We start from the raw sequence: 13,186 nt of genomic DNA, 5'->3' as shown, positions 1-13,186 counted from the left end.
TGTTATATACATGTTTTTAGGGTAAACCTCCGCTTTAAGGTGAAAAAACACAAACCTTTACAACCCCTTTAAGTGTGTGGAGTTAGGGACCGCCATCCTTGTCTCTTGCCTCACCACTCCGTGTTATTACCTGGACCAAAAATGCAGCCAGTGAAATCTGAGTATAACCTCCCATCCTACATGCTTCCAACGAAGACATGAAGAAAGAAACAGAAAACTGCCCTGGAGCCAGCCCCCCTTAAAAAAACACAACTTAACATCAGGTCCCGCATGTTTAACCTCAAAAGTTTCTCTTTAAAAACAGATCAATATTAACAAAGAAAAAGTACGAAAACAGTCTATTGACATCAAACTTCCTCTGCAATATCTGTGTCCTGTGGGATGGAATCAAGTTTGTCTTTACTCTCCACCGCCTTCAAATATGTGTCCACCATTAAATCCAAGTCATGTTTTGTGTCATAGTTTACATTTAGAAATGCCAGGTGGCTCGAACGCTGTTCTCTTGGTGTTTTCTCTATGTAGAAACTCAAGCGTTTCCTGCTTGTATCGCATTTGTTTTCAATTTTGAAGATGGGTAGAGCACTTAAGACTTTTAAAACGGCTTGAACGTTCGGGAAAAACTTGATATCAGGCAGCTGAAGAGACTCAAAGAGGTTGGAAGGAAGTTCAACGTCTTTGCCCCGATGTTTCCATTTGACTCGCCAACAGTGAAGTTCCGCAGAAAGGGTGTCTGGGTTGGGAAGGTCCCTTTTGTATTTATCAGCATTGTGTTCCTCGCTGGTGCTGAATTTCAGTTGGCCCATCACGGCGGGAACCAACGATAGACATTTAAGGGCCTTAAGGTGGTGTTCTGAAAAAAGGTCCTTCAGCCCCTGAATGATGTGCTGGACTGTGGGTATGCTAAGGGCATCTTTGTAAAAGTTTTCAGAAGTCAAGTCATCCTGCATGTTGCATTCCCGGAATTGGCCTGGGAGTCTTACTGGGATATGTAGTTTGCGAGCCAGATCAGTGGCCTCCTCAAACCAGAACTCATGGTAAACTTCAATGTTGTCCATCACCTCATTTAAAGCATGCAACACCGCCGTTAAGCTGTTGGCGGCAGAGAAAACATCCGACGATGAGCCCTGCAAGTTCTTTCCGAAAGCTCGAGTGAAAGAGAGAGCATTTTTCAAAATCACAATGGTAACCACAAAATCAAAATCAGTCATGGCACTTGAGAGGATAAATGCATGGCTGCTGATCCTGGCATCCCACCGACAGCTGTTATCACAAGACACTTTGTCCAAGCAGACAATCAGTGAATGAAGGAGAGTCACTATCATCTCAAAAGCATCATGTCTACTTGCCCAGTCTGATTTTAAGAGCTCTATAAGTTCAGAACCCTTCTCTACATTGTCCTGAAAAAATGAATTGATAGTATTTTTCAGCTCTTCCTGCAGTTGGGCAGAGCTTTGAAAAAATAAAGAAATATCATCTAGGATGCCCAGTACTACAGAAACTCCAGGGACAGGTGTGGATTTTGACAGCCACAAATTCAAGGCACAATTAGAACTAAGAGAATAAGTGGCTTCTGGGTACTTCTGTAGCAACCGAGAAGCCACAACTTTCAATTTAGCAGAATATTTGCGTGAGGAATTGCAAGACATTCCACGACAGAATTCCATATTCAAGCCCCATTTCTCTGTAAGAGTCAAAAGGAAGTTGATAGCCAAGACTTCGGCATCTGCAACGCAAGGGATGAACCCAATAAACTCTTCTCGTAGGCTGTAGGTGTTATCAATATGTCTTATGAATACAGGAATTTGTTCCTCCCCTGCTAAATCAACAGCATCTTCGCACATTATGGAGAAGAACTGGGAGCTCCATACTTCACGGAGAACTTCTTCCCTTATGCAGCTCTCACATACTTCCAAGATCTGCTCCTGTTGGAGCCGAGAACAATATTCCTGGTTTACAGCAAGCATTTCAAATCGCCTTCTGAGTACATCATCCCCAGAATTTATACGGTACTCAAGAAGAGCCTGGAAGTTATCAGGGGTATAAATCCCCTCGGCAACTTTGCAATTGCGACCCTCCAAAGTTACGTTCTGCTTGCCCATAAGCAGCACAGTCTCAAACAATGATCTAATGTAGTCTTTATGCTCCCTTTCCTCCGTCGTTAATGCCATGTTCCCATCAGCCTGGTTTACTTCCACAATTTGTACTTCCATGTCATTGTTGTTTGTTTGATGGTTCTCTCGTTCAGGTACAACTGCATCCACTAGAAATTTGAAAAAATAAAAAAATAAAAAAATCAGCGTTTGAAAGTTTCACTTTTAATTAGTGTACTGTTTGGTCTAATTTAAAAAAAAAAAAAAAAAAAAAAAAAGATTATATTTGCCCCTTATTTATGTTTAAAGTGGAAGGCAAGTCAAAGCAACTAAAGGAAGGCAACTAAGCTTAAACCTGTTCCCACTCCCATTGTAAGCCTATTCTAACTACCATACTCAATACTTACCTCTTCTGAAGTAATTCCGGTTCGATCACGTGATTTCTCCAGCAGCAGCTTCAGTGGGAAGGATTGAATAAGGAATGGATTTTGGACCCCAAACCAAAAACCAGACAAAAAAGGGGGGGGGGTTAGGGTTATCCATCCACACACATGTCCCCCCTGGTTGCCACACAAGACCTCACCTGGTAACTCCTGCTCCCGCGGACTGTGGGGGTCTTAGGTAAGCAGCTCAACCCTTGTCCCCCCTTCCCCATATACTATATCATTATGTCAGGCTTGACTGTATCTCTATGCCTGTCTGTTTATTCATTGACTGTTTGTAAATTCATTGCAGATTGTTCTCCTGACGAAGTGGCAATGGCCGCAAAACTAGTAGAGACTCCCTTAGTGACCCCTATTCCCATTGTTGACCACTGTGGTGATACACATGGATCGTCACTATTTTAATTTATATTCTTGCCTGTATATTTTTTTTGTCTTTGTGTTAATAAAATGTATACTCTCCTTTACACTTGCAATTTTTATAATTGTTTATCGTACCGCAATAGTCCAACTGCCCTAACTCCCCCCCCCCCCTTTTTTGTCTGGTTTTTGGTTTGGGGTCCAAAAACCATTCCTTATTCAATTCTGATTTCTGGATGATGGTACTTTTAATCAACTTTACACTACATGTATATTTTTCTAGTGGCCAATTCTATATCATATTGGATTAGGTGGATAACACACCTGGGCCCCTGCACGGCGATCTGCGGTAACTACCATGGGTGGGAGCTGTGTGGTCCAGCTCCCCAATGGGTCTCCGCACTTTGCCTTGCAACTCTACTACCTCCCCACCTTGATTGGGGAGGAGCCTCTTTCTAGAAAGTTCTTATTTCTATATTTTTTATCCGTCTGATCTACGAGCAATTATACATCTACGGTTGTTGTGGTTATAGCCTAAAGAGGCTCGACGATTAATATATATACTACCTACCTTATTCACCCCTACGGTGTCTAGGCTGATGGCAAGTCTCTGCTCTTACCTGCACTTTGTTATATTCAGACGTAGAAATAATGCTTGTGATCCCAGTGGCATTTAGTATAGATTCATGCCAATACTTATATTACATATTTTTGCATTTCATTTTTATCCGTTTGTATATTATCTTTACCAAATGTTTATCTTCAACTGCACCCATACTGTCGGAATTGCATCAGTATTCGGCCGCTATCAGTGCAGTATTAAACCCCGCTAGCGGCCGAAAAAGGGTTAATACCGCCCGCATTACCACTGTGTCCCATTGTTTTCAATGGGAAGGAGCGGTACACACACCGTTCCTCTCACCGCTCCAAAGATGCTGCTTGCAGGAGATTTTTTTTCTCTCGCCAGCGCATCACCTCGGTGTGAAAGCCCTTGGGCTTTCACATTGAGAATGCTGGGGCAGGAGTATTTCAGGCGTTATTTATGCACTATTTTTAGAGCTAAAACGCCTGTAATACTCTTCAGTGTGAAAGGGGCCTAAAAGCATGGATACCGGAGACCTGAATTAGACCTTTAATCTCTTTGGGACTTGAAAAGCAAGCTTATTCCTTTGTTTAGCCACAGAGAGCCCACTCTACCTGTTTGATTCTCTGAAATACAAAATAAAAATCCACAACAGGCAGATAGATTATTCATCATGGTGGCCAAAGAAAGGGACAATGCTGAAATTCAAGTGCACTTGTTGATGGGAGCCCCGAAAATAGTTTTTAAATGCGTATCCTTTTAAGGTTGCTTTCAGACTGGGGCGTGTGTTGACGGTAAAACCCTGCTAGTTTTAGCAGAGCTATTTAGCCGCTAGTGGGGTGCTTTTAATCCCTGCTAGTGGTCGAATAAAGGGTTAAATGCACCCGTGTATCGCCACTGCTGATGCGCTTTGGCAACGGCGTCCATTAATTTCAATGGGCAGGGGCGGTGTACACACCACTCCTCTACCACCCCAAAGATGTTTTTTTTTTTTTAACGCTATATTTGTCTGGTATGAATATTAAAAGCATAATAACTTTTTTTTTGTTTAAAAAGCTTTTTTTTGTTTTGCTTTTTAAGCTGTTAGTATCCTTTATATGTGTATTGTGTTGTGTGAGTATAGTACAAGTTTCAATTGTATTGGTATAGGACACCAATGAAGTCATGGTTGGAACTGGGTGTAAAAAGGAGAGAGTCAGGCAAGTTGGAATGGATAAAAAAAATTGTAAATTTACACACAGACAGTACACATGTATAATATAAATCTGCAAGCAAGTGCATACTTTCTCCAGCACTTTACAAAAGGAAAAAAATGCAGTTTAAGGCTTCATTTCCACTGACGTTTTTACAGCCACTTTTCTGAGCGTTTACAGCTTAAAAACGCCTGTCCATGTTATTCTATGGCATCATGCCCACATAGGCATTTTTGAGCTGCAAATGGCATAGGCGTTTTTTGAGCTGTAAAAAAAACGCAGGACCAGCGTTCTGAAGCTCCAGAGTAGAGCTGTAAAAACGCCAGACATTAAAAAACGCCCAAAAACGCGCGAAACCGCTCAAAAACGCTGCGTTAGCGGTTTTGCACGTTTTTTTATGTCCAGCTCACAAAAAAAAATATTTTTTTTTTTTTTTTTTACAAAATAAACATGGACAGGCGTTTTTAAGCTGTAAAAAAGGCTAACAAAAGTGGCTGTAAAAACGCCAGTGGAAATGAAGCCTTAGTATAGTGTGACCTTAAAGTGATATTACATTTTTTAACAGGTCCCCTTCCCCACTTCCGGGAGACGGGGCTGTGGCGCCTTCTCTCTGAAGTTCAGTCCCCCCATCTCCGCTGCCGTGCCAATTAGAAAGCATGCGCAGTAGGGAACCGGCTGTGACAGGCCCAAAAAAAAAAAAAAACACAACAACTCAGGACTGCCTGGGAGGTAAAAGAGCCAACTGATGGATCTTACACCTAAAGCTAAAAAGAAGTTGAGGCCGAAACATCCAGGGGGTAGAACCTGGACAATGTGTGAGCAGATAACCAGGCGACAACCTTTCAAATCCGGTTGTTTGATGTTGAAAAGCCCAAGAAGACTTCTAGCATAGAGTGCCTTGATAGGAAAGGGTATAGAACTGCATGTGAATCACACACACTGCGTTCCTATGTGATTTCTAGTGTGAACTGCCCCAATCCTGTAAAAGACAATATAATAGTTGTAACCTTTTCGAGACAGTTTGTGCTATATTACATTTAGATGGAAGTCTAGCTAGACCCATCTTCATTAGACTGATGTCAACTTTGCATTCTAAATGCACAAAAAAAAAAAAATTAACAGTTACCTGGTTTGTTTAATCAAGCAATTAAAGTGAGGTGTAATATACTAACACACTAAAAGTAACCAGTTTTCACTAATGGGTCATTGAAGGAAGAACTGGACGGGCTGATTGGTAGTGTAATTGCATTTTACCATCTTCCTTGGTAAGCAAGTCTTTCTATGCTGCCTCTGGGAGCAAATGTCACTATGATGTCATCAGTTAAATCTATAGGTTTAAGACAACTTACGTTTTCTCTCTTTTATTGCCCTTATTTCGTCTTCACTCTATTAAGAGAAAAAAAATAAAAAACAGTTAAGTGTATGTCAAGGCACAGAGGAAAAAAAAAAAGTAAAACATTAAAAAATAAGTGTCCACACTGTTTAAAATCCAGCAATACACTGTTTCACTCCACTTTGCACATGCTCAGTAGCGCTCCATTTTCTGGCACTGCTGAGTTTGTAGAGGCCGATCTGCTGACAGCCTTTAATTTAACGCCTTTCCAAATCATGTCCGATCAACTGAATTTACCACAGGTGGACTCCAATTAAAGCGGGGTTCCACCCGCAATTATTTTTTTAAAGTCAGCAGCTACAAACACTGTAGCTGCTGACTTTTAATAAAGGACACATACCTGTCCTAGGCGCCCACGATGTCGCCCCCCCCCCCCCCCCCCGAGGCCGATCCCGCAATAGTAGAAGGTCCCGGCGCCACCCTCCATACTATGGGAAACAGGCAATGGAGCCTTGCTTCTTCACTGCCTGTTTCCAACTGCGCATGCGCGAGTCTCTCTGCGCTGTATGAATGGGCGGCTGCTCTTACACACAGTTCCCAGAAGGCAGCACGCCACGTTCCCCAGAAGACAACGCAAGGATGAAGACCAGCCGTGGACTATGAAGAGGCAGAGTAGATAGATCCGCATAGCAACTGGAATTTCTGGCAAGTAAAATTTTTGGTGAAATTTTTTTTTCTCTTTCTTCTAGGGTGGATCTCCACTTTAAGTTGCAGAAACACCCCAAGGATGATCAGTAGAAACAGGATGCACCTGAGCCCAATTTTGAGTGTCATGGCAAAGTCTGTGAATACTTATGTACATGGGATTTTTTATAAAATATTTGCAAAGATTTCACACAAACTTCATTCACGTTGTCATTATGGGGTATTGTTTGTAGAATTTTGAGGAAAATAATGAATTTAATGCATTCTGGATTAAGGCTGTAACATAAAATGTGGAGAAAGCGAAGTGATGTGAATACTTTCCGGATGCACTATACATGACAGCCAAGGCTTTCCCACAACCCAGAGGAATACGAGTATTAAAGGGGTTGTAAAGGTAAAAAAAAAAAAAAAATCCCTATATAGCTTCCTTTACCTTAGTGCAGTCCTCCTCCACTTACCTCATCCTTCGATTTTGCTTTTAAATGTCCTTATTTCTTCTGAGAAATCCTCACTTCCTGTTCTTCTGTCTGTAACTCCACACAGTAATGTGAGGCTTTCTCCCTGGTGTGGAGAAAGCTTCTTGAGGGGGCGAGTGTCAGGACGCCCACTAACACAGCTCCTTTCTCTATCTGCAAAGTAGAGAGTGTCCTGACTCTCCTGCTCGCCCCCTCACCCTTCAAGAGGCTTTCTCCACACCAGGGAGAAAGCCTTGCATTACTGTGTGGAGTTACAGACAGAAGACCAGGAAGTGAGGATTTCTCAGAAGAAATAAGGACACTTAAAAGCAAAATGGAAGGATGAGGTAAGTGAAGGAGGACTGCACTGAGGTAAAGGAAGCTATTTAGGGTAAAAAAATATAAAAAAATTACCTTTACAAACCCTATAACCACTTAAGGACCGGACCAATATGCTGCTAAATGACCCAAGGGTTTTTTACAATTCGGCACCTGGTCGCTTTAACTGACAATTGCGCGCTCGTGCGACGTGGCTCCCAAACAAAATTTGCGTCCTTTTTTCCCCACAAATAGAGCTTTCTTTTGGTGGTATTTGATCACCTCTGCGATTTTTATTTTTTGCGCTATAAACAAAAATAGAGCGACAATTTTGAAAAAAAATCTATATTTTTTACTTTTTGCTATAATAAATATCCCCCAAAAACATATATAAAATGTATTTTTTTCCTCAGTTTAGGCCGCTACGTATTCTTCTACCTATTTTTGGTAAAAAAAATAAAAATAAAAAAAAAAAAAAATCGCAATAAGCGTTTATCGATTGGTTTGCGCAAAATTTATAGCGTAGGGGATATTTTTATTGCATTTTGATAAAAAATTTTTACTACTAATGGCGGCGATCAGCGATTTTTTTCGTGATTGCGACATTATGGCGGACACTTCGGACAATTTTGACACATTTTTGGGACCATTGTCATTTTCACAGCAAAAAATGCATTTAAATTGCATTCTTTATTGTGAAAATGACAGTTGCAGTTTGGGAGTTAACCACAGGGGGCGCTGAACGTTTTAGGCTTCACCTAGTGTGTGTTTACAACAGTAGGGGGGTGTGGCTGTAGGTCTGACGTCATCGATTGTGTCTCCCCTATAAAGGGGATGAAACGATCGATGCGCCGCCACAGTGAAGCACGGGGAAGCCGTGTTTACATACGGCTCTCCCCGTTCTTCAGCTCCGGGGAGCGATCGCGACTATAAACGAATAGCTGCGCCGTCGTCCCGGATCGCTCCCCGAGGAAATCCGCCCTCCGCACGCAGCAGGGGGGGTCCCGATCGGACCCCCGACCCGCGCAAAGGCAAGGACGTATATATACGTCCTTCTGCCTGTCCGTGCCATTGTGCGGACGTAAATAGTCGTGTGGCGGGCGTTAAGGGGTTAAAGCATATTTCTCCACCCCTAGACTTAATGAGCAGTTACCCTTGCAGGACAGGGAGGCCCACTTCAAGAGTATGTTTCAAGAATAAATCCCGGAGTTCAGCTTTAAAGTGCGTTCTGTCAGGATGAACTGGTAGTTTTTGCAATTATCATACACATGACAAAATTATTTTTTAAATTTCAATGGCTTATTTGACAGAGCAAAAAAGGAGAATATAAGAGCATGCCTCTGTCTACATGAGCGGAAGGGCAAGAATGAAAAAAAGAAAAAGGAGTGCAGGTTTGGAATTCAGCTACAGATGAGTTTGGAGGACCCCCCCCCCCAGCTCATCTCTAGCCATTAGTTGCAGATACATACACAGCCTTTCCATTCATACAAACCTTGATTCTGCCACAGTGCACTTCTAAAAATCAAACTTGTAATGGACAATGAAAACAAAATACCCACCAGTTCTTTTATCCTCTTCCTTTGTCTCCCTGGGTTTCCCAGATGACTTGTCAGATCAAAAATCGTTGGGATGGCATTATCTCGCAGTACCGTCCTGTATGGGCTCTGAAGAGAAACATAAATATCAGCACATTGCCCAAAGACAATTACACTTTGTATGCAGCTGTATATGACAAAAAGAGAACAGTTATCACTCTGGATTCATGCAGTTCAAACCCGAGTGCCAAACCGTCTACAACAGATGACCTGAAAGGGATCTGCATTGTAGAAACTGAACCCAAAGATGACAAGCAGAGGATTTACTAAAGCTAGAGAGGGCAAAATTAGTCACAGTTCTGCAGAGAAACCAATCAGATTCTAATCTCAGCTTGTTCAATTAAGCTTTAGCAATAAAACCTGGAATCGGATTGGTTTCTCTACAGAACTGTGATTATTTTTGCCCTCTCTAGCTTTAGTAAATAAACCCTCAAGAGAGAATCATTAGCGCCTGTAGGCTTCTTGCAATAGGTCTTTTCCACTCTCTTCATACTTTGTATGCCTTGTTCCATACGCTTCTCATGTCAGCCGGACAGGTCCACAAAATGAACGAAGCAGAAAAATACTTGTACCGCAGGTCCTCAAGTACAGCTTTCTTTCCAGCAAAGAGAACAGGAAGATACTAGAACAGGGTTTTTGCTTGGAATCTAGGAGCCAGCTAAAAAAGTTAGGAGCCAGAAAACGCGCCCCGACGCGCAGGAGCGAACACATACGCGAGTAGCGCCCGCATATGTAAACGGTATTCAGACCACACGTGAGGTATCGCCGCGATCGTTAGAGTGAGAGCAATCATTCTAGCCCTAGACCTCCTCTTTTAACTCAAAACATGCAACCTGTAGATTTTTTTTAAACGTCGCCTATGGAGGTTTTAAAGGGTAAAAGTTTGTGAGCATTCCACGAGCGGACGCAATTTTGAAGCGTGACATGTTGGGTATCAATTTACTCGGCGTAACATTATCTTTCACAATATAAAAAAAAAAAATTGGGATAACTTTACTGTTATCTTATTTTTTAATAAGACCGCTGCGCTAATACGGCGTGACAGAAAGTATTGCAATGACCGCCATTTTATTCTCTAGGGTTTTAGAATAAAAAATATATATAATGTTTGGGGGTTCTAATTAGAGGGAAGGAGATGGCAGTGAAAATAGTGAATGATTACACATTAGAACAGCTGTTTAACTTGTAATGCCAACGGCCAAAACCAGATGGCTCCAGCTCACAGAAAGAAGAGCTTGGGACTTCACAAGGCCGCAAAGCAGCGGCGGGGGAGGTGGGGGCGCACGGAGACACAGGATCCTGTGCCTCCGTGCGCCCCCAACTCCCCCGCCGCACGATCGCGGCGGCCAGTAATTGAGGCCGCGGCTTTGTAGACCGCGGCCTCAATTACCGGCCGCCAGGTCACAATTTCTTGTCGCAATTACGACCTGGCGCCCGGATTTTGTCGACCCCTGTACTAGAATGACAACACCCAATCTGATGAGACAAGTAGTCCCAGGCAGGAGCGTCTTGGATCTCACACTGAAGGTAGAGAGCTATAAAGGCAACACAATAGGAATGCCTAGGCACAGGAAAGTACACTTTTAGGATGTATTCAAGAACATACTTAGATATTCTCTACAGGACAGCAAGCTTTCACGTTCTGAATTTAGGTCCACTTTAAAAGGGGTTGTAAAGGTAAATTCTATGCATTAAGGTGAAAAAACTTCAGACTATACTGCCCCCCCCACCCCCGTTATACTTACCTGCCCCCTCGAAAGTCCCGCGCAGTTGCCGCTCAGTCTGGCCGTTGATTGGCCAGAGCGGATGGATTGAAAGTAAATCACATCCAATGACGTGGCGCGCCGAGGGGCGGGGCCGAGTGATACAGTGAGCGACTATGGCCGCTCGCTGTATCGCGGGAGAACGCCCGCAAGGACTCCACACAAAGCAAGGGAGCTCGCATGACTGTGTGGAGTTCTTGCAGGGAGGACCAGAGACAGCCGCCTAGGGACCCCAGAAGACGTGGATCGGGGACACTGTGTGCAAAACGATCTGCACAGTGGAGGTAAGTATAACATGTTTGTTATAAAAATAAAACCTTTTTTATTTACAACCCCTTTAAAGCGGAGTTTGATTTAACTTTAAATAGGAGCAAGCTGATCCAAATAATTTCCTTAACATACTGTCTGTATTCTGGGCCATGCACTCGTACGGATGTCAAATTGGGGGCAGCAGCTACATTCGTGCAGCTGCTGTGTCCCAATAAACATCAATGGAACTGCCTACATGGGGATGCACAGGAACATATATGCGTTCCCATGCAAGTAAACAAGACCCTCACATGGGATACGCATTTATACACCCCATGTGAATGACTTCCTTCCTTCATAGGGTTGTAAGAAAAGGCTTAAGCCAGCCATAGACTGTTCGAATCTCGGCCGGTCCCTGCATGTAAAGGCAGGCCGAATATACCCAAGTTAATCAATTGATTATTATAGCCACTAGTAGTAATCACTGTGTTCTCCTGGTGGGAATGCTCCCCCCGCAGGGAGAACACAATGGCTCTGCCGGAGGGATTCCCCCCGTCAACACTGCCTTTGTTTATGGGGGAATTGAGAGATTTTCTTCATAGCAACACAAGAAAACCGGTCCATCTGAGGCCAGCCTTAAAATAAGGGTGGGAGTAAGTTTAGGCTTAGTTAGCATTTGACTGGAAATACACTTTAACCACTTAAGACCCGGACCAAAAGGACCTTGCCCTTTTTTGCGATTCGGCACTGCGTCGTTTTAAACTGACAATTGCGCGGTGGTGCGACGTGGCTCCCAAACAAAATTGGCGTCCTATTTTTCCCACAAATAGAGCTGTCTTTTGGTGGTATTTGATCACCTCTGCGGTTTTTATTTTTGCGCTATAAACAAAAATATAGCGACAATTTAAAAAAAAGTGCAATATTTTTTACTTTTTGCTATAATAAATATCCCCCAAAAATATATATAAAAATGTTTTTCCTCAGTTTAGGCCGATACGTATTCTTCTACGTATTCTTGGTTAAAAAAAAAAAAAAAAAAAAAAAAAAAAAAAAAAAATCGCAATAAGCGTTTATCGGTTGGTTTGCGCAAAATTTATAGCGTTTACAAAATAGGGGATAGTTTTATTGCATTTTTATTATTTTTTTTTTTTTTACTACCAATGGCGGCGATCAGCAATTTTTTTCGTGACTGCGACATTATGGCGGACACTTCGGACAATTTTGACACATTTTTGGGACCATTGTCATTTTCACAGCAAAAAATGCATTTAAATTGCATTGTTTATTGTGAAAATGACAGTTGCAGTTTGGAAGTTAACCACAGGGGGCGCTGTTGGGGTTACGTGTTCCCTGAAGTGTGTTTACAACTGTAGGGGGGTGTGGCTGTAGGAGTGACGTCATCAATTGTGTCCCCCTATAAAAGGGATCACACGATCGATGCGCCGCCACAGTGAAGTACGGGGAAGCTGTGTTTACACACGGCTCTCCCCGTTCTTCAGCTCCGGGGACGAATCGCGGGACTCCAGCGGCAATCGGGTCCGCGGGTCCCGAGACCCACGGCTGGGTACTAGTACAGGACGTACCTGTACGTACATGTGCCCAGCTGTGCCATTCTGCCGACGTAAAATTGCAGGAGGCGGTCCTTAAGTGGTTAAAGCGGAGGTCAAGCTGTGTAAAGTTTTAAAAGTTTTTTTTAAAAGTCACTGTAGCTGCTGACTTATAATAAGCACACTTACCTGTCCAGGGTGCCCACGATGTCGGCCGCCCGAGGCGATATGTCCTTCGGATCGTGTGCCGGCGCCTCCATCCTCACTATGGGAAAAAGGCAGTGGAGCCTTGCGGCTTCACTGCCAATTTCCTACTGCGCATGCGTGAGTCGTGTGGCGTTTTGTGAATGTCCGGCTGTCTTCTGGGATACACACAGGTTCCCGAAAACAGCGCGCTCAAATGTCCCAGAAGTCAACGCGAGGAGGAGAAGATTACCGTGGAATAGGAAGTGGCAGATTAGGACAATCTGCCTAGCAACAGCCATTTCTGGCAAGTATAAATTTTTTTTTTTTTTTTTGAGCCTTTTTATCAATTTTTTTTTTTTAAGCAAC

The 13,186-nt window shown here is 43.0% G+C and overlaps 1 protein-coding gene across 1 annotated transcript in view; it reads right to left on the bottom strand.

The window, feature by feature from the left end:
• Positions 1-257: 257 nt before the first annotated feature.
• The window catches only part of THAP12 (THAP domain containing 12), a 35,403-nt gene continuing 22,474 nt past the window's right edge, over positions 258-13,186 (bottom strand). The window contains exons 3-5 of the mRNA XM_040340018.1: positions 9,040-9,144; positions 6,019-6,055; positions 258-2,260 (exon numbers count right to left, since the gene is read on the bottom strand). Coding sequence (XP_040195952.1) covers positions 348-2,260; positions 6,019-6,055; positions 9,040-9,144 — 2,055 coding nt within the window. The 3' untranslated portion in view covers positions 258-347. The remainder of the gene's footprint in view (positions 2,261-6,018; positions 6,056-9,039; positions 9,145-13,186) is intronic.

Source organism: Rana temporaria, chromosome 2 (genome assembly GCF_905171775.1).
Source record: "Rana temporaria chromosome 2, aRanTem1.1, whole genome shotgun sequence".
NCBI lineage: Eukaryota > Metazoa > Chordata > Amphibia > Anura > Ranidae > Rana > Rana temporaria.
Note: the sequence above shows the minus strand (reverse complement) of the source record. Positions and strands in the feature narration are given on the sequence as shown.